Genomic DNA, 27,147 nt, shown 5'->3' on the forward strand with positions numbered 1-27,147 from the left:
AGGAGGGAGGGAGGGGAATGAATGCAAATGACTTTGGAAACAATCTCCTGTTTCCTATATACGTACACATGCTCTCCAAGCATCGCAGTCTGCAGCAGCTTGGATGCCTTTATTTTCCCTTGCTTTTAAAGGAAACCGTCGCACCAAACAACATCCCCTCGCTTCCCAAACCATCCATGGTGCTTCTCCTCTCTGGGGCGGGCTGGGGTGTGTGTGTGTGGCCATAAACCCCAACGTGTTTTGTTGTGAAGCCTCATGGTGGCCGGCTTTAAGGGCTTGACAGGTTTATAAAGTGCTGAGTGTCCCCGCGGGCCCGCGGCGCTGTTTGCAGGGAGGATGAAGCGTGCCGCATCCAGCTGGCCTGCCAAGGCAGAGGGAAACCTAAATTAATTCAGGAATCACTTCTGCTTTTCCGAGGGAGGACGTTGTTCTCAATCCATGGAAATTGCTCATCGGAATACTTATCAACAGGCACAGGGGAGCGATGCCGGGCTCCCCTCTCCTGCCGCGTGTAAATCAGGGGGCATTTAGCAGAAGTGCAAAGCAACAGAGTGAAACGAGGCCCCAGGGGCTGTGTCCCCACGCAGACACCCCCCCAGGGCTGGCAGGATTGGGGTGGAAGGTTTATTTCCACCCAAACCAGCTGCTTTACCCCAAGCTGCCTGTAAAGAGGAATGAGCCCCAACGAGCCCAACCTGGACTCTGCAGGTGAGGCCAGGAGGATGTTATTTAATGGCTCCTGGCTGACTCCTGGTTTCTCTCAAGCACCATGGAGTCAGCCTGTACTGGCCATTTGGGGCCTAGGGTGGAGCCTTCCCTCTGTGCTGAAGGTCAGTTGTGTGGGGCTGGGTTTGGGAGAGGTTGTTGCAAGCTCATGGGATGCGAGGCTGGTCTCATTTTCAGATCATGGTGCATGGTGTTTCCTCAGCATTACTCCTGGTGCTTGGGCCCTAGACTAAGCAATATTTGTTTCTTTATGACCATACAGAGGTTGGTTCCCAGTGTGTGATTCATTTCTCAACTAAAAAAACCAACCCAAAACAAGCCTCAGATGGTCTCAGCTCGATGCGCATCAAGCCTTTAACACAGTCTTGGTTTGAAGGCTTGGAGTTGTTTGCTGGCTCATTTCTATGAGGCCACACAATGGTGAGCTGTGGCTGCTTTTCCCTCTGCACATTGGACTGGGACTGGTTGGGATGTGAAGGAATTACAATGTGAAAGGTGGTGAAGAAAATTCTGGAGTGTGGATGTCAAAATTCCTGCTTGCCTGCTCCTGAGGCAGTCCTGCCTTGGCTCTGCTGCTGCTGCCATGCCTCTGGGAGCTCTCTGTGTGCTGGGGATGGGGGTGTCCTGGCCAATAAGAGGGACAAACCAAGCTGTGTCTGTGGGCAGGAGAGGAGGGATGGTGGCTCCCTTCTGGCTAAGGAAGTGCTGAGCACCAGGAATATTGCTCTGTCAGGTAAAGGAGGATGGAGGTGCCACAGCCCAGGTGGCGGCTGGTGGGCTCATCTGAGGATGCTGGAGCAAAGCAAGGCTGGATGTGCTGAGCAGCCCCGGGCTGGCAGGAGGTGGAGGGCATGTGGTGGTAATGGTGGTAAAAAGGCATTTGTTGTAACTATGCTCTCTGGAAAGTCAAGTTAAATATCCAGTGTGGTTATTGCTGCCCTTCTCATTTTGGTCAGCAGCTGCTCCAATGGCTCTGACCAGCCCTAATCAAGAGCCACAGGGAGCCCTTAGCTAAATGAGGGAGGATTTGGATGCAGACCTATGTTTGAGGACTCTGCTCTAGTTGTTGAGCTGATCATGTTGAATTGGCTTCATGTTAAATGGGGCTTTTATGAGAGCGATTGAGAAGGAGCAGAGCCAGATCCCGCTTCTGTTCCTTGCCACTGGCAGCACTTAGCACAGCCTTTTCATTTTCATTTTGTGAATGCAGCCTCTTCACTGTGGCCTGGTCCTGACAGGAGGCTGCCATCAGCTTCAAAATTAATTTTCCTGGACTATCCTAATCATTGCAGTTGAAACATCCCCTTGTTAGGCCTTTCCTGGAACTTGGCTCTGGGGGGCGAGAGCGTTTTGATGAGCCTGCCCGAAATGGCAAAACTAAAACTTATTCTGGTTTTAATTTGCACTAATTGTGCACTCAGAAATAAAGAATCGGTCCCCCAAGTGTTCCTCTGGATTAGAGGACCAGGCTCATTCAGTTGTGCGGATTAATATGCTGCATGCTAATTGTGGGATGCTGATATTGGCCACGCCGCAGCAGCCGGAGCAGTGTGACCAGAGTCCGTTTGGAGACAGAGCTTCAGCCCAGATCCCCTGAAATACAGATTTGTGCGGGGGTTTTATCACCGCATTTGCCAACAGGAAAATGATCCTTTTCAGAAATAAATCCCCTTGTGGTAGTTGAAGCATCCCATTAACTCAGAAGAACACTAATTGCACGTGCTTTGCTCTGGTGGGGTATTTCTGGTGCTGCAGGGGTGGGATGGCAGCAGAGCTGGGGCTGTGGGTGCAAGGAGCTCCTGTGTATTTGCAGGGTTTTCGGGCCCCAGCGTGGCCCTGGGGTCCAAGTGATCCAGGTTTTTCCTTCGGGCATAGCACAGCTGGAATATGATCACTTTTGTGGCTCTGTGGCTTGACACATTACTTGTCATTAATATTATATCAAGCCAAGCAGAGATCAAGTTGCAGTGCACAGAGCCTTGATAGAGCTGTGCTTTCCCTGCTGTGCCCAACAGGAAGAAGGCTGGGATACCTGGGGTGGGACTGGGAGCAGCAATACAATGGGTGTATGAAGGCTCATGTGCTAGGACTGAGTCTGGCCCTGGCTTGCTGTGTCTATGGGGATAGGATTCACTTGGGGGTCACCTCCTGCTTCCAGCATGGCAGATGCTTTACTCTCAGCATGTAACATGCACACTGTGTGTTGAGCACCACGGGCTGTGTGTGTGCACTGTGCCACTGCCTCTCGGTGAGCTGGCAGCGGGTGGATGCTCCAGTTACAGGTTGCAAAGTAAAGCCAAGACCAACCTGCAACCTGGGGGCAATTATGAGCCCGGAGGTCAAATTCATCATTGAAAGGGGGAGCTGCAGGCACATGTGCTGGAGGCAGGAAGACACTGCTGGTTTAAGAGTCCACCACAGGTTGCATTAGCTGTGTTTTGGGGAGCTGTGTCACTTCCCACCGTTCAACTGGTCGTGCTAATGAGAAGGGTGGCTCTGAAGTCACCTCTCCTCCATTAATTGAAACTGGTGTGAAGAGGAATTGAGGACGGGCTCTTGATGAAGTTACACTTCTCACAGACGTTGCTGAGTATCCATTATGGCCGGTGAAAGCCTTGTCAACATTTTTCCAAGGAAGAATGGAAATGTAAATAGCTTTAAGATGATTCAGTGTCACCGTGGTATGGAGAAAGGCCATGCTGCTGGAGACCATCCATCTTTTGGCCGATTTAAAGAGCTTTTTTCCCATTCCATTTTTTGAAATTAATGTTTTTGAACATTACCCAAAGTAATGTGCCCAATTATGGGGTTTGTGGGATTGAGCGTTGCACAGGCTGGGCTTTACAGTGAAAAAGATTTGGTTTAAGGAGTTGGTGCTGGGGGTTTAACAGACTTTTGGATTCATCGCTTATAAAAGTGTTTGCATGATTCACTGAAGAGGCAAAGCCAGATCCTGAGTTCCCATGCAAATATGAGGGGAAAGTATTCTTAAGGAGCGAGTTTAGGATTATGGATGCAGAGCTCGTATGTGCATGTAAATGTTAAAGTACATGAACTGAGGTGATCCTGAAGGGACAGGGTCCTTACCTGCAGGTTAAGGGATGGAGGGCCGGTAGGCTGCAGACTTGGTTTCCCCTTAAGCCCATGCAGTGCTGCTCCTCACTGGGAGGGCACCTCCACCTCTGTGCCCTGTGAACCTGGCAGTGTAGCCAAGTCTGTACGGACTAATGCACCAGGCGAAGCCAGTCACTAGAGGTGCCAAACGCAGCACAGAGGCAGAAGATGAGGTGCGTGATGTGGGGAGGGTGGGCTGGCAGGGACCCTGCAAATAAGGAACCGGTGGTATAATACAAGGTTCAGGCTTGTCAGCGTGGTTTAAGGGACATGCTTGGAAAGAAGGATGGGATGTAACCACACTGTATGCGTCTGCTCCACACCGGGCAGCAGCGCAGCGGTGACAGGCTGTCAGGGATGATGGGATGTGGCTCCCTGCCTCCTGCAGCGCTGGAGCCCAGCCCATGTTAACAAGGTGGGCCAAGACCTTCTTGTTGCTTGTCTGCCTCAGCTGCCCTGCAGCAACGCTGACACGAAGCTCATCTCCCCTCAAGTCATTTCTGAGTGTGAAAACGGGACAGCTGTGAGAGCCTTTCTGCTCTTCTGCACAGGAAGGATTTCAGCCGTCCTGAACCCTGGTTTGGGGAAGGGGGAGGAAATAGCTGTGCTCCTAATAGCAGTGCTTGGCCTGCTGAGATGTACTTGCGTTTTTCACCTCTGTTGCCCCTGCTACATCAAGTGTGAGGGAGCAGGGGATGCCACAGCTGGTGCTTTGCATGTAATTTTCACCCTCTTGTTAATGACCTTGCAGGGATTAGCATGGCCTTCTCCATATGCCAGTAGATTATGTCTGTTGGCAGCTGCTACTACTGGAGCAAAATGGGATAGTTTTCATTAGGAGTGCTTGACACTAGGTTGCCCTGGGTGTCGTCAATCCTAAACTGTCAGTGCCTTTGAATAAAGCAGTGTACAGATGTGATTTATTGGATGTGCTGCTGCTTTGCTGAAAATGTGGCATTTTGAAGTCAGCAAGGTCTTGCAGAAGTGTGAAAGGCACCTTCTTGCTATTCCCTGCTCCCTTACCCTTCTACCCCACGGGCTCTGTGGGGCAGTCCAGCGGTGCTGCATGGAAAATCTGCCCTCAAATGGCTGAGGGACGTAAGGACTTGGATTAAACACCTCCTGTGCGCTGCTCAGTGCAGCTACTCACTAGTAACTAACGCGTGTGTGTGGTTAGTGGAGGGACAAGTGTATTTGTCAACAGCTTTAGCTTGCACGTATGTTCTGGATAAGCATTTCTGGCCAGCTTGAATGGGGGTGGGAGGAGCAAAGGCTCTATACCTGACCTTGAAACGATTTTATTCTGATTATTAAGAAAACAGCCAGGTTTCCCACACAGACCTGTCCCCCCCAGCTCAAGCAGTGCAGAGGCAAGGCAAGTTTCTGTATTTCCTTATTCCTATGACTGAACCAGGAGCATATCCTGAGCCTGCAGAATGTTTTTGAGGGCTGCATGGTCACAGTTTGTAGGGGCAGGAGGTGGGGAGATCCTCGCCCAGCTGCTGGGGAGGATGCTGCAGCAGCTTCCCTGTGCCCCGGGAGGAGCCAGGCTCCCTGTGTTCTGCAAGGTTATTAATCCTCTGTTTAAAATAAGCAGTTTAAGGGAGGCTGTCAAGAAGATAGGCTACAAATCCATGTCATTCCTTTGATTTGCAACAGCAAAGCTAAACCTTCATGTGTCCCTCCCTCCATAGAGGGAGGGCTTGTGATCCCCAGCACACTGCAGCAATATCCCTGCCCACCCTGGCTGGAGAAGACCCATTCCTTGGGCAGGACTGCTCATTTGAAAGGGTTGAAGTCTACCCTGATGACACAGGAGGATCCAGGCAGCTACTGCCCAGAGCTCAGCGCTGTTATTCAGGGCTCTGTCCACCTGACAGACCCATCTATCATTGATGGGATGTGCCTTTATCCAACAGCAGACTTGGGTAAGGGACCAGCTGCTGTGGGACAGACCCAAAGCCCTTTGCTCTGCTTGACTTTGTGTCCACTCTCAAGAATGGGCCCACCAGCCCTTCAGAGCAACACTGGTTAGAGCAGATCCCTGCAGGCTAGCTACTTAATGACTCTCTGCAAGTTCAGTAGCCACCCATTAACGCTTTAAGACATGCCAGAGGAGGGTTAACAGGCATGTAATACACCAGGTAGGATACATCTTCAGTAAATGTCCCTTACAATGAGTAATTATTTAATCAGCAATAGTGCTGCTTAAATCTAAATTAATACTGCAAGTGGTAATGTGGTGTGAAGTGAATTTTGCTCATTTGTTGCAATACAAAAGCTGGGGTTTGTAAGGGCAGCAGAGCTGGGCCAGGCACTGCCAAAACTAGGGAAGCAGAAACCCCTCAAATCCAAGCCAAGGAAAGACTGATTTGCCTGGTCTGAAACCAGTCACTAACACCGTGTGTGGGCGAAGCTCCCCCCTTCCCTGGGGCTGAGGAAGGCCTTTGGGCAGGTCTGCACGACCTGGGCTCTGGGGAGGATGTTTCCTGCCCCTGTTCCCTAAGGACAGCCAGGGCGAGGGGCTGTAAGTGCCTGGGAGCAACTGCTCTGAGCCCTGGGCAATGTCCCAGTCAGAGGAAGACACTGAGGGGTGGTGAAAGGGTGCGGGCAGGGGATGATAAATGAGGGAGGAGGGGCAAAGAAAGAAGCAGGAATAGAGAATGTGAAAAGAAGTGCTTGAACTCTGACTGCAGCAGCATTACACCAGCGACGGGTCGGACTTCTGCATTCAGCAGTAGGAATAAAGCATCACCAGGGACGATTAGAGGCAGGAGCAGCACAGCTAGTTCTCGGGAGAGGAAAATAAACCAGGTTAGTTAAGTGACAGCCCTGAAAAGCCCATGAGGTGATTAGAACAGCCTCTTATATGTGAAAACTAAACTCCAATGCCAAATACCAAATGGAAACTAATAATCATAGCTGTTTTGTTGTCACATGTTGCAGCACCAAGTACATGAAGCCCATCAGCATGCGAGTGTCTGATGATGATGCTGAGGATCATGTGAATGGGTCTGCAGCCGGGATCCCCGTGGCTGTCGAGCTCCTCACATTTGTGGCTCTTGTGTTCGGTGCCTGTGTGTGCCCAGGGTGACAGGCCCACCCTCAGCCTCCCCCATCTGCTGTCCCCACATGGGACAAAGAAACTGCTGCTTTCCCCTTCCTTTCCCCTTCCTGGCAGCCCCACAGGGGCATTGGGGTCCAAGTTAAAGCCCTGCTGTGCTCATGCCTGGAAATCTCCTTGTGCAGCCACGTTGAAGGGACAAGGAGGAGAGGATGCGGAATCTTTCCCATCCTCATGGTCCTGCAGGCTGGCTCAGGTCCACACGTGCTTTTGCACCAAGTAGATTGGGGCCTGAAGAAAATCTGTGCATAAAACTATAATGCTGCTTGCCAATGGGGTTGTTCTGCACTTTCTAGGCTGGTAAAGGGTTCTGTTTTCTCCTCCAAAAAGTGAATGAGGCAGGTGAAATCCCCTGCAGGAATGTAAGGAGTGGCAGACTTGCTTCGTGTTTAATCACTTTTGCAATAGGATTTGGGGGATTTACAGCATAAGCTGACAGCATTGGGGGGGGGGGGGAGGGGTTGGTTAGAATTTAATGAGGTAACTTTAATTATTCAAATTCCTTTTTTTTTATTTATTAAGCCAAGCATTCTATTGGTTAAAATAAGGTATTTGCTATACTGGTATTTGCAAAAGGGCAAATAGTTATGGTAGGGAAGTCTTATTGCCTTTTCCCCCCACTTTCATTCTGCTCTCATCAGAGAAAAGCATGTTCCAAAGTTCAGTTAATTATTTAGACTACCGATGTAAACCTTGCTGAAAACATTCTCTTGACAGCCTAAGTCTAAATTAGAAAGAGAATTGACATGAAAGCAGCTTTAACACATTGGTTGTCAACCCTTGTTAAATATATGATGTGATTTTTGGCATAGCTAACATTCTGGGTACCAGGACCGCGATCTCATGCAATGTGACATCAGCCTTGAGGAAGATGTTGGTGGTGACAGTGCTGGTACCCCAGACACACCGAGATCCCGGTTTAAAACTGCACAGTGCAACCGGTGTCCACAGCCTGGCTGGCAGGGCCTGTCCTGCATCACACCGAGGTGTGCTGGAGAGCAGCAGGGGCTGAGCTGGGTGGGATGAGCTCTCCTGCAGCCGTGTGCCCTGCAGTGGCTCACATGTGTGCTCTGTGCTCCCTGGCCCTGCCCTCACCAGCCCAGTCCCAGGAACTCAGCACCGTGGCGGGCTCAGCCTGGCAAAGGTTTGTTTTGTGGTGCCAGTTTTGGCTATGGGCTTTTTTAAGTGAGAGCATCTGGCACTTTGTATTCTCATCTGTCCTTTGCAATATCTGCCTTCTCTCCGTGCATCCCAGAGCAGGGGTTTTGTGTTGATGGGGAAGCAGCCTCCTTGCTGCAGTGGTGATGCTCCAAACACTTATTTTCCCAAATTCAGCACATGACATTCACACATGACAGTTTCTGCAGCTAGGTTTATGGGGAATGAAAGCTATCTGGTAGAGTATCTGGTGAGAAGAAACCACAGGTCCCAAAATACTCCCTGGGGCACTGCCAGGCTGAAGCGCACCCCAAGGTCTCCTGACAAGGCAGAGATTGGGCTTCTGGGTCAGCTCTGGGGTCCTGCAGAGAGCAATGCTTCGCTTAGTGGGTGCAGAGGTCCTGGTTTCAGGGCCTAATTAACTGTAATAACCTCTGGATTAAGATTATCTGTGGGTAGGAGCAGAACCAGAGGGCTCAAAAGCCGCTTTCAAGTTAGGATGCTTTTGATTCCTGACTAGATTTTTTTTAATGAAGTGCAAGTCTGTAACCAGAAGACACTAAAAAGCAATTGCATTCAATCCTGAACGACATCTGACTTTATGGATTGTTTATGGGATCTTTCTTTTATTAATTCTTTATCCTTTAATATTGTAAAGGATTTGTGTCTACAATAAATAATGTAAAGTTACATTACATCCTCTTTGGCTTAAAATTTTAATATTCCTATTGCCCATGTCCATAAAGAAATTGTATTTGAGGTCATTGCATATGTACAGCTGCAGTCATAACCCTAATGGAATTACTATCCAAGCACAGGCAAGATTACTAGGAACGCCAAGGAACTACCCGTCTGTCAGGGGAAAAGGTAAAAGTTCAGAGTTCAGCTTGCATTCAAATTATTTATCTCCCTAATAACTTAATAGATTGAATATATTACTTGGCAGTGACCTTGGTGTACAACAATAAAGACCCCTCGGTTGTGTCAGGAAATATATGAGTGTATAATAAGTAGTACTTACGTAGGGGAATAAAAACATATTCTTTATGATAATGAAGTCTCATCCCACAAGGACACCACAAGGACATGAAGCCGTGTAAATATAAACCCCAGCTCCCATCTGATGGCAGCGAGGCAGTGGCTGCTCTCCTGAAGCCAGCTGAAGAGGTGCTGGTGGAGGAGGCTGTGCCCCACCGCTGCCCCCATGGCATGGAGGGTCCCTCCTCACACAGTGAGGGATGGCTTATGCCCTTTGCTGCTCGTCTGGGCACACGCTGCATCCTACACCCCCTCTTACCAACACTTCGTGCAGCGTTAGCCCTTTGCTTTTTCCGAGTCCTGTTGACCTCATGTCACTTTTAATGAGTTCCACCCTGCCTCTCCCAGGTGTTTGAAAGAATCCTCTAAATTCGAGCTCAGGATCAAAGGTAACAGTGCAAAGAGGCATGTTGTAAGCGTGCCTAAAAAGAGGAAGGTGATTTTCCTGAGCGTCACAGCCTCTGTGCCAGTGCAACACAATGTCTCTATTGCTTTCTGCTTCTATGTCTATTTTTCAAGGCTTCACGCTATCTAAAGGGAAAATCGAAAAGCTCTTGAAGGATATTGTTCTTTAATGAGGCCTATGATTATGGGGTTTTTTCTTCCTCAGCCAGCACAGAATTGCCATTAATACACTCAAATGGAATGAGTCCTCTCTTTAATGGGTCATTTTAATAATATATTTAAAGTTTCACTTAGTGATGGCGCAGGAGGGCGAGAGGGAAGATTGAAAAACAGAGGAACTGATTTTGTTTGGTGTTCTCCCACTAATTCTTGTGGTGTGCCCACCACGGTGCCTCCTCTGAGCTGGGTGCAGTGGTGGCTGGGCAGCAGTCACGCACCCACGTTGAGAGCCATCCTCCTCACCTCCTGGGATACCCTGGATGCAGGCTGGGCAGGAACTTGAAGGGGGTCCCCTATCCAAGCCTGAACAGCAAGCTTGGAAAACAAAGTGGCATCCTGTTTCTGAGGTCCCTGAAGTTACGCATCCTCCTTCCTTCTTCCATCAGTGGTGCTGCTGGCCCCCTCCCCAAAAGTGCAGCATCCAGCCCTGGGCTGAGGAAGGTCTTGCAGGCTTGTCCCTGCTCCTGGAAAGCCCACTGCAGCTGGCATGTGTGCGTTGTTGCTCCCATTCCCCAGCCACTTATCCCAGCAGCCTCACGTTTTTGATTGTATTTATGGCCACTTAATCTGTGCTAGCGGCCAGGATCAAATATATCTCCAAGTATTGATCAGCTTTAGGCTGATAGAAGTTCAAGCTCATGAGGTCTCGGTCTTTGACCCTCAAATAGGATATGAATCTCAATCCAATAGACTGATATTCACAAGTAGTCGCTGCCCAGGGTTGCAGGCTGCAAGGGAAAAATCAATGAAGAGTGCTAATGATTCACAATTTATAGAGCAGCTGCCATTTTAATATTAGAATAAATGTTATATTGCAAAGGGATGGGAACATAGGTGGTGGCATGGAAAATATTTCTTTGGAGCCTTTTCTGCGAGAAAATGACGTGCACAGGATTTTACGAAGTATAATTTATTGGCCTCATTTAGGCTTATAATTTAAAACTCCTTATGAAAAAGGTATTTAACTAGAGTGGATTGGGTAAGGAAACAGCAAGGGCAGAGCTGGCTGTCTTAGAGTGCTTCAGGCACATGCTGGTGGGGAAAAGGAAGCAATATCCTAATGATGAGATTGAACTAAGGACTCCCCTTCTGCTCAAACAGCCCTGCAGCATCTGGCAACAAAGAGGCCCCGTCCTCTGCCCTGGCTCTTCTGAGCACACTTGGAAATGAAAAACCAATACATTGCACAGGCTGCTGAGGTGCATGGAGCACGTGAAGATTAAATAATGGATCGTGTCAGGGTGGAGGGGCAGGGCAGGGAATTCCGCTGAACCAGTGTGTGTGTGGGGGGCTCGGGAGAATTACTGAGGCCATAGGGAAGGGGCAGGTTGGCAGACGGGTTTCAAACCACGGGAACACAGGAGCTCTCCGCCAGGTTAGCGGGGTTTGGGGGGCTCTCCAATAACACATTTCTACTCGCAACAAATTAGTTTCTCTTTGAACTTTCCTCACAGTAGCCCCTGGGGACAGGTAATCTCTAGACTGGCAGAGGCAGGGATGACAGGAGGAGCTGTCAGGAAAGAATGGAAGGTAAAATCTTCTCCTTGGCTGTGATACACTGGGGACTGGAGCTCTGAGTCCTTCCAGAGAGAGCAAGGGGGAGAGAATGAAGCTTCTGCTGCTGCTGCAGTTCCCCAGATGACTCAATAGCTTGGGCCAGGCTGAGGAGCTGGAGCCCCTCGGAGGGTCACTCCTGATCCTTTGCTGCGCTGTCCTGCAGGATGGCTGCCAGAGCACCTCTTTTAGACGATGGTGCTTTTTCTCTCTCTCCAGAGAGCAGTACGCCATGGTGAATTTCAGGCCACTCTTAGGTGACAAGAAAAGGCTTCAACCTGGGAAGACTGCATCTTTCTTTCCAGCCTCCAGCAAGAAGTGCTGCTTCTTGGCTCTCATGAGTAGTCAGTGTTCACCTGTAAGTGCAGACCGTGGCACACCATTTCAGCGTATAATAATGTCTTTCCCTGCATGGATGCAAATGGTAAAAGAATTTCCAGTACAAAGAACCCAGGCTTTTTAGAACAGACAAGAAAAGATGGAAATCCTACATCAAAACCACAATTTATGGCATCTGTTTTGGCCGTCTCTGTATTTATTTTTCATAGAAGTGAAAAGAACTTAATTCATCTGCCTGAGAGCTCATAACTCTCTGGCCTGCATAGAATATCTTTCATATAACTCACAGCCTAGAGCCTATTGACAAACTGTATGAAAAATAACAGCCCTTTCACTTGGAAAAGCAAAATCCAATTTATTGATTGTGATAGTCTAAATAATGGCATTTCTATTGACCAAAAGGTATTGCCCGAACAGGTTAGGGTTTACTTAACTCGGGGCATGAAGGGTCCCACGCACACCACCATAAATCCAAAACGTACTCGATGCTTTCCCTGCCTTCATTATATTGCCAGTGTGACCAAACTATTTTATGAAGAAACTTGTGCCAGGTGCTTAATGAAATTAAACATGAGGTCTCGGGGTGGGGGGGCGTGAGGGGAGGGACAGACCCAGGGCATGAACGCATTTTTTATAGTGTGACAAGATACAGCGAAGGCTTATCCATAGTATAAGCCTACAGCTGCTGCAGTAACCATTAGGTGCTCTGAATTCAGGCTGGAGCTACAGGGGTTGACCTGTGGCTACTGTGTCTCGGGGGATCCCATAAATGGGGTGCAGCTTATGTGGCGATAGCTGGATGTGCCTGGTGGGATCCTTAAACTTCCTTTGGGAAGGGCATGGAAGAGCTCACACCCACTGACTTTCCAAGATAATGAATTTGTATCATCTCATCTGTGGGTTTGGGAGGGGGATCAGAGGGAGGGCAAAAGGATCGGCTGTAGTTTAGCAAGGGTAATGACTGGCACTGCCTCCTCTGCACTCCTCTGGCATCGGTGCTGGGCACACTCCTGCACGCTGCCTGGGCCCAGCAAGCAAATCTTTGAGCTGCATCAATGGATGCAGCATTGGGTTTCAGCTCTCTGGTGCTGCCTCTTTTCTTGGTGGTCGTAGAGGGCTCTGGTGCCTGCCTTGAAATTTTGATGCCATGTTAATAACAGTCCAGTGGAAGCAAGAACCTGTTCTCTGGCTGCCATTGATGCAGGTGACAGATGCACCCTAATGTTAGTTTGCACCCAGATCTGACCCTGGAACTACCTGAAGTTCAGGGTGGACTTGATCCAGGGCCCTAAATCTGCACTAAGTTTTGCTTTCTCCCCATCTTGACAGATTTCTGCTTTCCTCTGTTTTTTTCCCCTCATTCCTGTCAGATTCTCTCTAATTGGGCAGCAAAGATTGTTACAGCCATGTAAAATACTGAAACCTCTTCCCATCAATTCTGCCTGTTGGGAAACGTTGTTCTCCAATCTCAGTCTTGCATACATTCCATTATTTAATTCGCAAATGCTTAAATAGGGGCCTAAGAGATCCCAACTGTGTCTTTTAACATAATGAAATTACAAGGAGTCATATGTTACTACCATCCATAAACTTATCATGCACTTTACATAAAATCCAGGAGGGGTGGCTCTGCATGCATGCATATTTTACATTTTCAACTTTATTAAAGAAATGAACAGTGCTGGAAAGGCTGCTTTGCTCTGGTCAACTCGGATCCTGGGGGCCATAAATCTGAAAGCCTGTGATTTGTTGTTCTTTGCTGGCGATAAATTAAACCTTTCTTGATGGAAAGGTTGGCCACATTCATTGCAGTTTAGGTCACAGTATTTGGACCAAGATGCATCTGGATGTGCTGGGAAGGGAGTTCGTGCTGGGTGCAATGAGGCAGGGAGAATATCTTCATTTTTATCAAGCTACTGGAGCCAGAACCCATAGCTGGTTGTGGCACAGGTTTGCAAGGCAGGATGACTGACTGGGATGATGCTCAGCTGAGGCCTCATTGTATTTTAAAGGCTGCTGATGTTTTCTTTGGAGCCTTTTTATTTTGCCTGGATGAAGCAATGGTTTAACTGGGAGAAAGGCAGGGCTGGGTGCTGGTGTGATCTGGACAACTTCTCCACTGCCTGACCAGACACATGCCACCAGGGCAGCCCTTAGGAAAAAGGAGAAGGCAGTACCATCTCCTGGGTAAAGCCATCCCTGTACAGCACTCATGACCTGGAATGGCAGATACATGTGGGCATTATAGAAATAAAGCATGCAATTAGATGAGATCTTAGGCAGGATTTCTCCCCTGTGATATTGGCATTATTTTTACCACACTAAAACATAAAGGAGTTTAAACTTTTCTGCCATATTACTGTAAAAAAGACTGTAGGTGTGGGTGGCACATCCTAAATCTGCTCTGAATAAGTATTAGGTGTAGAAAATAAGTTTTGTTTAGGTGAGGAATACATTTCAAGTTTACAGTTAAGTGGCCAGGCCATGTCTGTCCTCCAGCCTGGAATTCCCCCTCCCAGAAAAGCAGTACTAGCAGTTGGATGCTAATCTCTATTAGCTCCCACATCTGCTCCTTATCAGCGTGTGTACTTCTGAATCGAAGTTTAGCCTCAACTCACTGAAGCAGTGCTCATGCTAAAGAGCCATCCTGTGTCTGCTCAGCGTGCTCAGCACCGGGGAGTGATCTCTGCTAGGGCTCCCAGGGCTCTTCTGGTATCTGCTGTGGGCCATGCATCACACCATCTAAAACTCCCTGACCGAAGTCTTGCTCAAAAAGACTTTAAGTGATGCCCAGCTGTGGCTGCGAGATGCTGACATGGCAAACCTGCTGTGTGTTTCAGCTCTGACCAAAGGCTTGCACCATTGATTGCCAGGCAGGTGCTGGCTGAGGGAGCTGATGTTACTGTTTGCACCAAAGAATGGGGGGATTAATAAAATACAGAAGAGAAAAACAGGAAACCTGAGTTGGTACCTGTGAAACGCTTGTGAGCTTGTGTCCCCGGTGCCATGGGAAAGCTTCCAGCCCCTGCAGTCTGCATACCTCCAGCACCAACACAAAGCACCTGCCAAACTCTCCCAGACACCAGCCTGAACCTGAGGGGAATTGCATTGGCTGACCAGTGATTATAATTCCTGCTGTATATCCAGATTTTGACAAGTAAATCTCATATTTTAAACACAGGATTAAAAAATTTTATTACTACAGTGGAGATTAAGTAGTAAAGCCTCAGAATGTAAGTCTGCAAAGGAGGAAACAGGAAAATAGAGCGAAATCTATTGTTCAAAATAACTCGGGCTTAACCCTTTGTCACCTGGAGCAGACCCAGATTGCAGTTGCTACAGCCCTGTAATAATTATCCCTGGGTCTCCTGTAGCATTTCACGGGACAGGCAGGGGATATGGGGTTTCTTTTTGTTGCTTTCCAAATCCCTCCACTTCCAGACCTGGCTGCGCCGTCGCGCTCAGAAATAACAGCGGCATTGAAGAACATGGGAATGAGAAACTCGAGCCAGGCAGCCTCATTTGCTGCACTCACTTGTCTGATTACAAAGGGGTTCATTTCCGTTCCCTCCTGTTTGTTTTGACAGCAAAGTCTCTTTAAGAGCCCCATTGTAGAAGTGCAGTAAATACAATAACTTGTCAGGTTTCCAAGCCTTCGGGTGAAACCCTGACCTCACAGGAGCCAGCAGTCATCCGGCCCTTGGCTTCAGTGGGCCTGGGCGCTCTTGTCACCCTGCTTGAGTTTCCCCCCAAGTATTCCCATCAAGGACAATGCTCTCCAGGAGAACAGTGAACTTCACCACGGGGAAAACTGCAGCTGAAAAAGGTACCAGCAGTAACCATTAATGGAAAGCACACCCTGATTTGGGGCGAATGAAGATGCTGCTTGATGCTTACTGTACCTCTGCTTCTCTTCCTGAGCTCACACATCTTACAAACTGCATTTCCCACAGGAATGCTGGATACCAGCAGCTGGCTCAGGAACTGTAGAATTTAGAACTTGGGGTTGTGGTGTATTATGCAAAGCACTATCAAACCAGCAGCTCCTGCTGTTCCCAGCATTCAGCTATTTTCTACCAATATTGCTTTTCTGAACCAATGAACACCTAGTATCCAATTAGCTGTCTGTTCCTTTGGATACAGGTTAGGAATCTAATGGAAGTACAGGCACAATCCTAGGAAATCCTCATTCTCAGTTCTTTCAGTGGGAGTTCTGACCATTTTTTATGGCTTCCCACAAGAATGTCTGTGTCTCCACCAAGGCCATATGAGCTTTTGACTTGTTTTTACTACTAACGGTGAACTGGTTGGCAAATACAAGCTTTCAGCGATCCCCCTGCTTTGTTAAGGGAGGTAAATCTACCTCATCATAGGTTAATTACCAGCTATTTTCACACTAGCAAAACGTTCTTTGGAAACAAACCGATGTCTAATAAATGGTTTGTCTGTGGCCAACAATTAAACCCTAACGCTTGGCATTTGCCAACTTTCACCATGCTGAAACCGGGAGAAGCTGCTATTTCATTCCAGCGGTGTCAGCAGCACAACTCTTCTTATAACCCATGGATTCATAAGAAAACCAAACTACTGAACATACGATTATTTAAACCCTCTCCATGCTGCGGGGCTGTAATCGTTGTTGCCATGAGAAATGAACTCAGTGTTAGTTTGCTTGCTGGCACCCTCAGCTACCTATTTCTCTAGGCAAGGAACACAGGGAGTTGGCTACGGCGCATACAAAAGTGAGCTGCAGACAGCAGAGGTCATTCTGGGGCCAGAGAAAATGTAAGTTTTTCTTTCCATGTAATTTTAGCCTTCTTTTGATACAGTTCTTAATTAAGCAGGAAACTTGTCTTTTCATTCCCAATTAAATGTATTGGCAGTGCATTCTGACTTGGCTCGTAATCTGCTATTTTCCCTTTGCTGTAATCAACAGAGAGATGCCACAGAGCTACAGGTGGCATTAGGAAGAATTTTTCTTTATCCCACATAATTAATTGCCTCTCTTTCTCCATTCCATTATATACCCAGTGTAACAAAATAGTCTGTGAGGCTGCCTTACAGGGAAGGTGGGCTGAATTTTCAGGTAGTGCTGGGCATCCTTGGTTGAAGCAGAGCTGAAGACAAAAAGATTTATTGCCTTATATTTGACATGGGATTTAGCTTTTTTCTGTGTTCCACAAAAATGGGGGAGGCCTTCACCTCTCCTTATCTGATAGCTTTTGTGCCAGTGAAATGCCCTTTCACTGCTTCAGAATAATGCAAAGCATGTGGCCAGCGGCTGGTACCCTGGGCAGTTTCAAGATGTGAAGGAAAGGGAAAAGCAGTAACAGCAGCTCTCTCCCAAAGAGTGAGCCCAAACCTGGAGAGCAGCCCAGGTGTGCAAGCCGGGCATGGAGCAGGTAGATGTAAATCAAACCCGCTGCCCTCAATCAGAGCCTTACTACCAGGTTTGTCTGTGCTCTATGAAGCCCAGCTGCCCTAGAGGAAGAGGGTCAGAGCCCGTGGTGCAACCCACGGCATTAGCTTCAGAGCTTCTGTTACCCAGAGGAGAGCTGCGGCTGCAGGAAGCGGAGCTGTGTGTGTGCACATGGCTATGGGAATGCAGGACCCGCTCTGCTCCATCAGGCTGCTGCCGCCTCAGGTCTGCGGTTCTGGGTTTATCTATGAAGCTTAAGGTCACTGCAGGTTTATGCCAGCTCCCCCGGGGTGAGCTGGGGTTGGGGCGAGTGGGGGGTGAAGCTGGAGGTGGTTATTTAAGATGAAGGGTTTAGCCTTGCTCACCATTTATTCCATCAGAACTCAGCTATGGACTGAGACCCAGCGCTGGTTCCAGCTACTGGAGCTGAAGCCCGGGTTAGCTGTAATTGAGAAGCTACTGGGGAAAAGAGTCCAAGTCGGACATCCTTTATGTGTGACTGTCGCAGCCCTGCAGAATCCTCACACATGGGATGGGGCTGAGTATCTGTTCAACAGGTTGGCTTCACTCTGCTTCCCTTGTCGGCTCTGAGAGGACCTGGTAGTAAATAATAGATAAATGCTGGAGGATAGTGTTGCTCTGCTGCCATGGACTGCACAGAGCTTTTATTATCTCCTAATGCAGGCTCTGTGGTGGGGGTATTACCTGGGGAAAAGCTTGGGGATTTGGCACGCCAGAAGGAAAGAAAAGACGACAGAAAAGGCGATCGGAGGTTATAGTTTTTTGCTAATTAACTTCCTCCTTGGCCTTTATTTTCCTTGCTGCAGCAATCCAACTCCCTGCTTTGTCCGTAAAGCCGCATAGCCGCAGGTGACTGATCCCGAGGGGAGTTTGGGTTACACTGAGGATAAACATCAGGCCGCAGGCAGCGAGGGCGGAAGCTGCCCCCACACAACACGGGCGCTGTTGCGGTGGGTTCCGGAGCACGGGGCAGGGAGAGGTGAGGGGAGCCCGCTGCCCAGGTGCGGATGCGGCGCGGCCATGGCCGCCGCGCTGAGGCGGGAGGGGGGGGGCCGCGCTTAACGGTCCTAACGGCTCCAACGGCCGCGCCCGGCCCGCGCCGTCCCGCAGGCTCTGCTGCCCCCTGTGGGCCGGCGCAAGGCGCGGCTCGTGAGGCGGGCGGCGGGGCCGGGCCGGGCCGGGCCGGGCCGCATCGATCGCGCCGTGCATTACCCGGGCGCGGTGGCTGGCGGGGCCAAACCTCGGGGCTTCAGAGCAGGTTCACCAAATTGTCAATTAAGTGCAAATCAATCCTGAGCCATTTATCACCGTGTTCATCCGTCCACGCCGTCCGAGGCGAAAAATCGATCGGTTCCTGTCGCTGGGGACCAATCGAGGGGAGCTGGAAGAGCAACATCTGCTGTACCAGGGCAACAGCTGAAATTTATAATCTCGGAGAAAAATTGCCGCTTGCCAAGAGGCCCATCAGGAACTTGGGGAAGTTGAGCAGGGGGAAGGGGCCGTGACAAAGAGCGTGGAGCAGGAGGGCTCCCGTCAGCCCCGCAAGGAGGGCCCGGCCCGAGGAGCCGCTGATTTATCAAGGAGAGATAGATGAAGGTTACCGTGCCCTCCGAGCTGGGTGCGTTAAAACACGCGGCTCTGAGGCTGCTGCTGGCATTGCTGGAGCTGGTGAGGGGCTCCTCAGGGACCCCCCACCCCGTCCGGCGAAGGGGGCAGCAATGGGAGCTCTGGACCCGCCGCTGTGCGCTGACAGGCGCTCGTGTCCCCAGAATGAATCCCGCTGAGAGCATCCCCGTTCTCAAATGTGCTTTGAGGCACAGGGTGCCCAGAGAAGCTGTGGCTGCCCCATCCCTGGCAGTGCTCAAGGCCAGGTTGGACACAGGGGCTTGGAGCAAGCTGCTCCAGTGGAAGGGGTCCGTGCCCGTGGCAGGGGCTGGAACTGGGTGAGCATTAAGATCCCTTCCAACCCTGCTGGTATGGCTTTGAGCACCCTCTCTCCCACTGTGTAACTGTGGATGTGAGGAAGCTTTTCCAGGCTGCTGTAATCACCACATGGAAGAGGGGAATGCCCAGAAAAGAAGGGTGGAAGGAGGCACTCTGTGGCAAGTGCATTGACTCGGTGTGCACTGAAGAGCATCGACTGGGTCCAGGTCTGGCCTGCAGCTGACATACAAGGTGTTCACCTGAGCCCTTGTAGTCTCTCTTCCTCATGGAATGATCTCTGATCGGACCAGCTCATTGTCCTCTCCATCATGAGTTTTGCCTGCAAAGCCTGTGCAGTAACTTCCCACTGATGGATGGAGAACTGGCCGTGCCTGCAGCCGCCAGATGCCTTTGCCACGTTGGTGTACTGCAGAAACCCGTGACCGTTGCATTTTATAGGAACATCTCAAGGATTCTCCAGAGCAGAGGTAGGAACATCATCATGGCTAGTTTTTAAAATGCCCACAAAGCAAAGGCAGGGTTTTTGCTGGGATACAAAACATCTCAGTTATTCTTACATGGGGCTACCAGGATTGCTAGGAAGGTGTCAAAACACCCTCCCCAGAGGCTTGCCAAAGGTCAGCATAGGCAGAGCTTCTTCTGGTAGAGTTCACAAGGAGAAGTGACTCCGGAGAGCTCATTTCTTGAGCTTCCTTTAGGGTCTTACTGAATGCAAAGCTTAAAATCATAAGCACAAGCCAAGAGCTGGGGAATTAAAATGGTGAAGTGATTATTAGCTTAAAGAAGTGCACATGCAGTTATTTCCTCTGAGAAGAGTGGCTGGGTGCTGGACAGCTGGGGTGATTCTGGCGCTGCGGGGCCCTGGGCTGGCTTTGCAACAGGACTTTGATGTCTCGCTTCACAACTGAGGTTGAAACAACTTCCTCCAGCTGCTTGCGGAGGCTGGCACCACTTCTCACTCGCAGTGCAGAGCAGTTAGCGTAACTGCTCTTGTATCAACTGGGGTTCCCTTGGTACAGTACTGAAAATGAGAGAAACTCAGCTCCCAAAGGGAAATTGAACCAGACAAGAAAAAGTGTAGCCAAAACCCTTGTGGCTTTTACTCCCTTAGTCTGAATCTACCCTTCTTTGTTTATAGTGAAAATCTACCCTTCTTTGTTCATAGCTGGGTGAAGGTCAAGTACTTTGGTTCAAGACTCAGAGAAGCACTTACAAACCAAAGTTTTGGTTTAAAGCTTTGTATTGGTATTTTCCTGGCTGTAATCACACTGTGTTGCCCTGTGAACCTACCTGAAAACTGCCATCATGTGTCTTAGTTTGTTCCTTGCCGGAGTTTTATTGGCTTAGGTGCTGTTTTCTTGCAGAAAGGAAATTGTGCCCAATGAGGATTTGTATTTTCTGGTGATAGCAGCAGTCTGGCTATAGATAAAAAGCCATAAAAGCTGCTCAATATATTATTGAACTGTTTAGAAACTTCCATATTTCAACTACAGAAAGAGGTACTTGCTAGCTTCTGCCACTGAGATGTTCCTTATCCATAATGCTGCATTGTCATTGGGGTTAATAGGAGAAGGGGAAGTCACATGTGGATCTTCTAACCTCCAGCAACTTCCATCGGAATGAGAAAAGGTATTGAAAAGAAATCAGCCCCTGTTGGGGTGTGCGTTACATTTTTATTGTAAAATATCATTCAATCAGTTTGGTCTTGGTTCCCAGATTAAGGAATTAAAGATCGACTAAACTCTTCTCAAGTATTTAAGAAAGGAACCATCTGTATAAGAATCTAGGACAGATTACACTTAACCTTATTCTGAAGCAGGAGATTAAGATGAGAACAGCTACTGTAATTAAGATGCTGCAGATGCTGTTCACTAAAGATTTGGCAAAGAAGATCCTAGCCCCCTGTGCTGCAAGAGAGTGAAAAATAACACAGGAGCTGCTCTGAAAGAGCCTCCATAGTTTGTGAAAACCCTCTCACTCCAGTAATTCTTGGCTGAAGAACGGTTACGTTTTCTGAGGCAACACTATGCCAGTGAGTTGCTGCTGGGTTTGCTCCCCACCGTGGTCTCCCTGAAGCCCCTAAAACAAGGCCAGGTTCTATCCGAAGGTTGTTCTTTTGCTCAACTCCTGCTGGAGCTGAGGAAAAGCTTCTGGAAAAGGGCTTTATTCTACTTGTGGGAGGTCAGAGGAAGCCTTACAGCTTAGTTCGGGATTCCCAGCTACAATGGGCCCTTCTTTCACCTTTTTCTAGGCTGAATTTACAGTTCATAGTAAGGGCTATGACCCAGGAGTAAGGAGCCCTTGAAATGAAGATGGGAAGAGGTTTGGCTTTGGTTGGGGTTTTTATTTTAGTTTGCAGTTTTCAAAGGTTAATGCAATAAAAGAGTTGTCCTGAAACCTTTCTTGAAAGTAAAGGAAGTCATCAAGTGATGGTATGAAACACTGCATGACATGGATAGAATATATCTTGTATTTTGTGGGACAAAAGGACTCCTTGCTGATGCCAGCAAGAAGTCCAGGCTCCTCCTAACTGCAGAGTGCTACATGAAGCAGCTCAGACTGGGAGTACATGGATATCTCTGATTCAGGGATTTTTCATGGATGGGTGTGAAAATCACTTTCTATGCCACCTTTGTATCTGGTAGCTAAGGAAAGGTTTTGGGCATAAGGTGTAATGTCAGAGCATCAATCTAACTGGCGTTGAGAAAGCCTCAAGCAGTAATCTGGTTCCCATGCAGGCCTAGAAGTGAGCAGAGTATTCCCAAGCACTCGTCTGTAAATTGTGTCATAATGCATCAGTCTGATGCCTAATGAAGTGTTTATTACACAGCAAGCTTCCAGATTGTGCTGGTAAGAGAGAAGGAAATCCCCAGCAGCCTTCCAGCAATGTGGGCTCCCAAATGAGGCAGGAAGTAGAAAGAAAGCCAAGATGTATTTTTAAGTATGTTTACCTGCACTGGTGCGGAGTTTTCACTATTAGAGTAAGAATTTGCTTTCGCTTCCCAAGTGGGAGGTTTTCATTAGGAAAGAGAAAAGACCTCAAGAGTTCCCTGAAGGAACTGAGGTTATTTGTCATCATGTGAGTGAAATTCAGAGACATCCATTGCACACTAGTGAAATCAGCCTAGGAGAATGACCACTGGCTCGTGGTCAGGTGGAATTGTCTGGGATGCTCCCATTTATCAAGTGAAGTTATCTAGTTAAACACCACTTCTCCTGCTAGCAGGAGAGCCTTTCCTTATCAATAGACTTGGTCGACTTGACTATTGCCAGGGAGCAAGTATTTTCCTAATCCTTTCCCAGTTCAACAGCAACCATTGCTTTTGTGGCCAAACCAGCTTCCTGGAAGAGAGCTGGTCTATTCCCTTGGCCACTTTTAGAAGTGTCTGCTGGGTTATGTTGGTTTTGGGCAATGCTTTTGATGCACTGATACTTCTAGAAATGCTAATCCCTCACAAAAACACAGGCACCTTTTGAATGGAGTGGAGCAGCTGCTCTACCAGCACTGGGAAATAACAGCAACTAACTGCCTTTATACCAAACCCAGAGCTTTTGCAGTCCTGCCAGTGTTTCACGGACGCTTGCTCAGCCAAGCCTTGGTCCGTGATGTACGAGGCAGACCTGTGTTCCTACACTTTGTTATTCCAAAAGCCTCACCTAAAAGGAGGGGGGAACATCTTCAGAAAATTATCTGTGCTTAATAGAAAGCAAGACATCTGCAAGTGTTCCAGAAATGAGTTGTGCATTATTTAAAAAGGGAAGGTATTACTGCCTGCCTTGGATCTTGCTCTTCTTGCCTATCAGGTTATTTTTTCTTTCCCTGGCATGGCAGGGAGTTGCTGAAAATGAAAAATTGATGGCAGGGAACAGCTGAAAACTGGTTTGCATAAGTCACAGTTATTATTCAGATATTACAATGCAAGGCAGTGAGACCCATGAATACTCGCATAGAAGCATTTAAATAGAAAAGCTTAGTACTTCCAAGCCCAAACAATCCCTGCAGCCTGCCAACAAACGAGAATCTTACTGGAATACACATAAATCATCTTGTTTCTGACAAATCCTGAAGAAGCAGGGGGAGGAGGAACAGAATCCCTTGCTAATTCCCCCAAGCTGCTGGTTATTGAAATTAGGCAGCAAGGATAAACTATAGCTGGATCAATAATTATCTGTCTAATATAATCAAGTGCCTCCTATGAGAGTCTGCTGTTAAGCACAACTTCCTGCCAAACCCTTGGACAATGTTTCACACAAGGAACCATCAGGCAGTTCAAATGACGGGAATGCAAACCAGGATGTGTCTTGCTGTGTGGCTGTGCTCCTGGAGAGGGAAGCTCCTTTAAGCCCTTGACCACTGGCTTTGTGCTGCTGTTTCCGCTGCTCTTGCTGTTTGCACAATGACAGCATGGTGCTAGGTGCATATAGGAAGAGTCTGATGCACTCCAGGTTATGAATCACCTTGATCCTGCAACAGGCTTTACAGTTGGAGCAGGGCAGGAGTGGGCAATCCCTTCCCATAACCCAGAAGGCTCACTTTTTAGTATGCTTTTCATGCTGCAGCCCTGTTGTTCTGTCCATTCCTGCTCAAAGTGTGTGATTCTCCTGCCACCAACGAACTTGAGTGTTTGCTTAGAGGGGCAGATTTGAGGGCCTGCATCTCTACCCCCAGGAGTGAGTGGGTATTCTGAGGGAGAACAACTTCGTTCATAGTGAAGATAGAACAGGGAGAGCAGCCGCAGATCCTGAAGCAGAGCCCACTTGAGCAGCACTCCTATCGAAACAAATGATGTGTGAAATAGAAATAAGCAGGAAACATTTCCTATAGTGAGAAAATGAAGGGCAGAATCCATTTTGCCATATTCTGCCCACAAAGCCCTGTCACTTGAAGCTACAATATTTACAATTCAGAGAACGGAGCTGCAAAGACTGCAGAAAAAAAGTGATTAGATAGTTGTACAGCTAATTGAAACTCCCAGTGATGAGAATGGAAGCTGAAAAGTGCTCTGTTCATTTTCCCCTTCTCTAAAATGCTTTTAACATTCATCAAGTCGTCTCTTGCATTTTTTTTTTCTGATTTTGAAGCTTCCTGCCTGAAGTTCCCCATGTGAGAGTTATTTTGACAGACAACCCAGTTACACTGTGAATAAGGCATTTACAAGCAACTTTCTTCTGTTTCCACAGTTCGGCTGTGGAATATTAAAGGCTTGTAGGTGTTACTGATAGTCATATATTGCAGCAATAACGTGTCCTACTGCTATGAACGTCACTGCAGAATTCATCAGCTCCATGAAAAATAGTTCCATGTGCACGAGTGTGTAAGTTCACTGCAGCGCTTGTGCCCTGGCTGTGCTGCTGGCAGCAGGAGACATAGATCACTTCATGACACTGCTGAACGCTTCCCCGCATGCATAGGAAAATGTCTCTCTGAAATGGAATTCACAATTCTGGAGCCTCCCCACCACCCCCGTAGGTACATACGTTCTTGGAGCAATGTAATGCATGTTCTTCTCATAGGCACAGCCTTATCTTTAATATCTTTGTTTAAGACAATCCTTCCTTCCTGCCTGTTCTCAGCTTGGCTCAAAGCCTGCTGCAGGGATGGGTGTGAAATCTCCAGAAGTTTGGGGTTAATACAAGCAGTTCTTATTTGAGAAATTGTAATTTCTTATAAATGAAAGATAATTGTGTAATGAACATGGAATCAAAATGGTGTCTGTGATTGAAAAGAAATGAAAACGCTCTTTATTCCAGAGGCAGAAAAATGAACTCAGATATCTGTCTCCAGCAAAACAGCACTTTGGCTGCACAGACACCATGGAAGTAGCCTCGAAACTGTTTGTTGTACTTAGACCTGGTGATTTGTGGTTCTGTTCTTCTGAGAGCTCTTATGCTCAAAATGCTTTATACCGCCAGAGGTCAACTCTGGCTGACTTCTAAGAATATAAGTCAGCAGCAGTAATATGTAAACTGAGAAAGATTTGACCTCTGGGCTGTATTTCCTGATAGGCAGAGGGCATCTTCAGCTCTACCTCAAAGTAGGAATGTGCAAATAATAAGACACATTAAATTTAAGCCTGACATTCTTTCACTGCTGGATCCTTACTGACTTATACTGAAAACCCTCTGCAACCAGAAGTCCCGTTAACAGTAAAATAACTGAGCTCAGTAGGAATACGTGTGAAGTCAAACACACACATGTATATTTAGAGGGTTGAAGCCCTCCACAAACATCCTACTCGGTGCATGCAGCAGTTGAAGCCATGAATAAAAGATCTCCATTTGGCTCAGCAGTCTATCCAGGCTCGGTTCATTTCTACTTCGAGATTATTACTCACCAAATGTATAGTTTATGGAAATCTAGCTAACTTGCTGTTGTTTTCTGGTAGCTGCATCCTGCTGAGTTATTGTCTGAACCCAAGGTATGCATGTGATTGTAATGGGCTCCTGAGCTGTTAGCTCACCACTGAGTCAATATTTCGCTGGAGCAAAAGCCTACTGCCAAGGAATTTGCAGACCCTGGGAGGCTGTAACTGTTGCTCTATAAATTTCATTCTTAGCACTTTGAACTCGGAGAAAACTCTTCCAGTTGTTGCCAGAACAACATTTCTTGTTATTATAAGTGGGAAGCTGGTTAAAAAATGAGAGCAAAAGAAGCTCCTCTACTGAAGGGAAGCTTCTAAATGTGTTTTCCTGGGTTATCCTATGTTCTCTCTCTTACCCAGCCCCTAAGCCAGGGAGGCAGGACACACTCTTGATTAGAGTGCAGACGCAGTGAATAAAACACTTGGTTTTGACCCCAGCTCTGCCTTCAGACTCCCACTTCTCAGTGACCCCCGAGTCAGTCCCACTCGAAGTTACTATTTTTCCAAGCCTCATTTTCCTGATTTCCTGATCAGAATCCTGGTTCTATGACCCAGTGTCCACCAACTGGGGTGGCTGATGTAGCTGCCTCGCTGAGGATTTATGCACCGTGACTATTTAACAGTCATTCAGCACTCTGAATTGAAAGGGGTTAGAAGAAGTCAGTTTGCTCTTTGTTTTGCCTTGTACTTCTGGGAAGGAGCTGGAGCTCCACAGTGGAGCTGCTCGGCAGTGAAGCACAGACCCTGCACCCCTCCTTGCCGGTGGGATTCTCCCGCTGTGAGGCTGTTGCTTGTAGTGCTCCAAAGAGACGTTATTCCCATCGCACAGGATCACATGCGGAGGTTTTGTCACGGAGCAAAGACTGAGTAAGGAGACTGAGCAATCCTTGTGCTCTGTCGTCTTAATTTAGGAGCACGGGTAACATTTAGACAATGAGCCTGTGTGTAGCATTTACAAGTGTCTGCTGATGGCAGCATCATGGCTGGAGAGTCTCTAGCTTCCCACCTACACACTCATGTTCAACCATGGGCTTGACTTTTCCAGGTTTGGTTGGCAGAGTTCTTCTTGTAGAGGATGTAACATCTCCCGTGGCATAAGTGACATCGTGTGGGGTGAGGGCTTTACAACCCTAAGTAAGGATCAGCCCGTATTTGGCGGCATGGCTAATCCCTTCCCTGTTTCATCACTGATTTTCCAGCTGAGCAACAAAGCCTGCAAGGAACCAACTTCAAAAAAAAAAAAAAAGAAACAACAAAAAACCTTGCATGAAACTAAAGGAAATCAAAAGCAAATTATTTTCCAGATTATAGCCCTCCAGAGCTGCTCAGATATTGCCCATTTTTCACAGCAGACAAAAACATTTTCCTGGGGATCAATTTAGCTTCCAGAAGTCTGCTCCTTTCAACCCATAATCCATCATATTTCCCCATTTGCAATCTCTCTGTGTCTGAGTGTTTTAAGTTTCCTATGAATTATTTTATAAAGAGTATAAAGAGGCCTTTTTTCCTGCTGAAATGAGGGAGTTGCCTTTCTGCCCTATCAGGTCAGATACCATTAGACTGTTGTACAAGGGGGCCCTGCCATCCATACCTCCATATTGGCAACTACCTTAGTAGGCTCATCTGTCAAAGAGATCTAGTAATCAATCACTGCAGTGATCAATATGCAGCTTATGCATTCATCATTCCTTTGAGGAGACTATTAGGATGAAGTTGTCAGTGAA

The 27,147-nt window shown here is 47.9% G+C and overlaps 1 protein-coding gene across 3 annotated transcripts in view; it reads left to right on the forward strand.

The window, feature by feature from the left end:
- Window positions 1-723: 723 nt before the first annotated feature.
- The window catches only part of TMEM250 (transmembrane protein 250), a 48,761-nt gene continuing 22,337 nt past the window's right edge, over window positions 724-27,147 (forward strand). The window contains exon 1 of one of the 3 annotated variants that reach the window (XM_061476945.1): window positions 724-830. Coding sequence is in view for 1 of the 3 variants with exons in the window: in XM_061476948.1 (XP_061332932.1) it covers window positions 770-830 (61 nt within the window). In the remaining 2 variants the exon portion in view is untranslated. The remainder of the gene's footprint in view (window positions 831-27,147) is intronic. The other 2 variants (XM_061476948.1, XM_061476938.1) reach the window with 2 other exon arrangements.

Source organism: Pezoporus flaviventris, unplaced genomic scaffold (assembly GCF_033815535.1).
Source record: "Pezoporus flaviventris isolate CSIRO_AGI_PZ_B2104156 unplaced genomic scaffold, CSIRO_AGI_Pfla_v1 ptg000097l, whole genome shotgun sequence".
NCBI classification, from domain to species: Eukaryota; Metazoa; Chordata; class Aves; order Psittaciformes; family Psittacidae; genus Pezoporus; species Pezoporus flaviventris.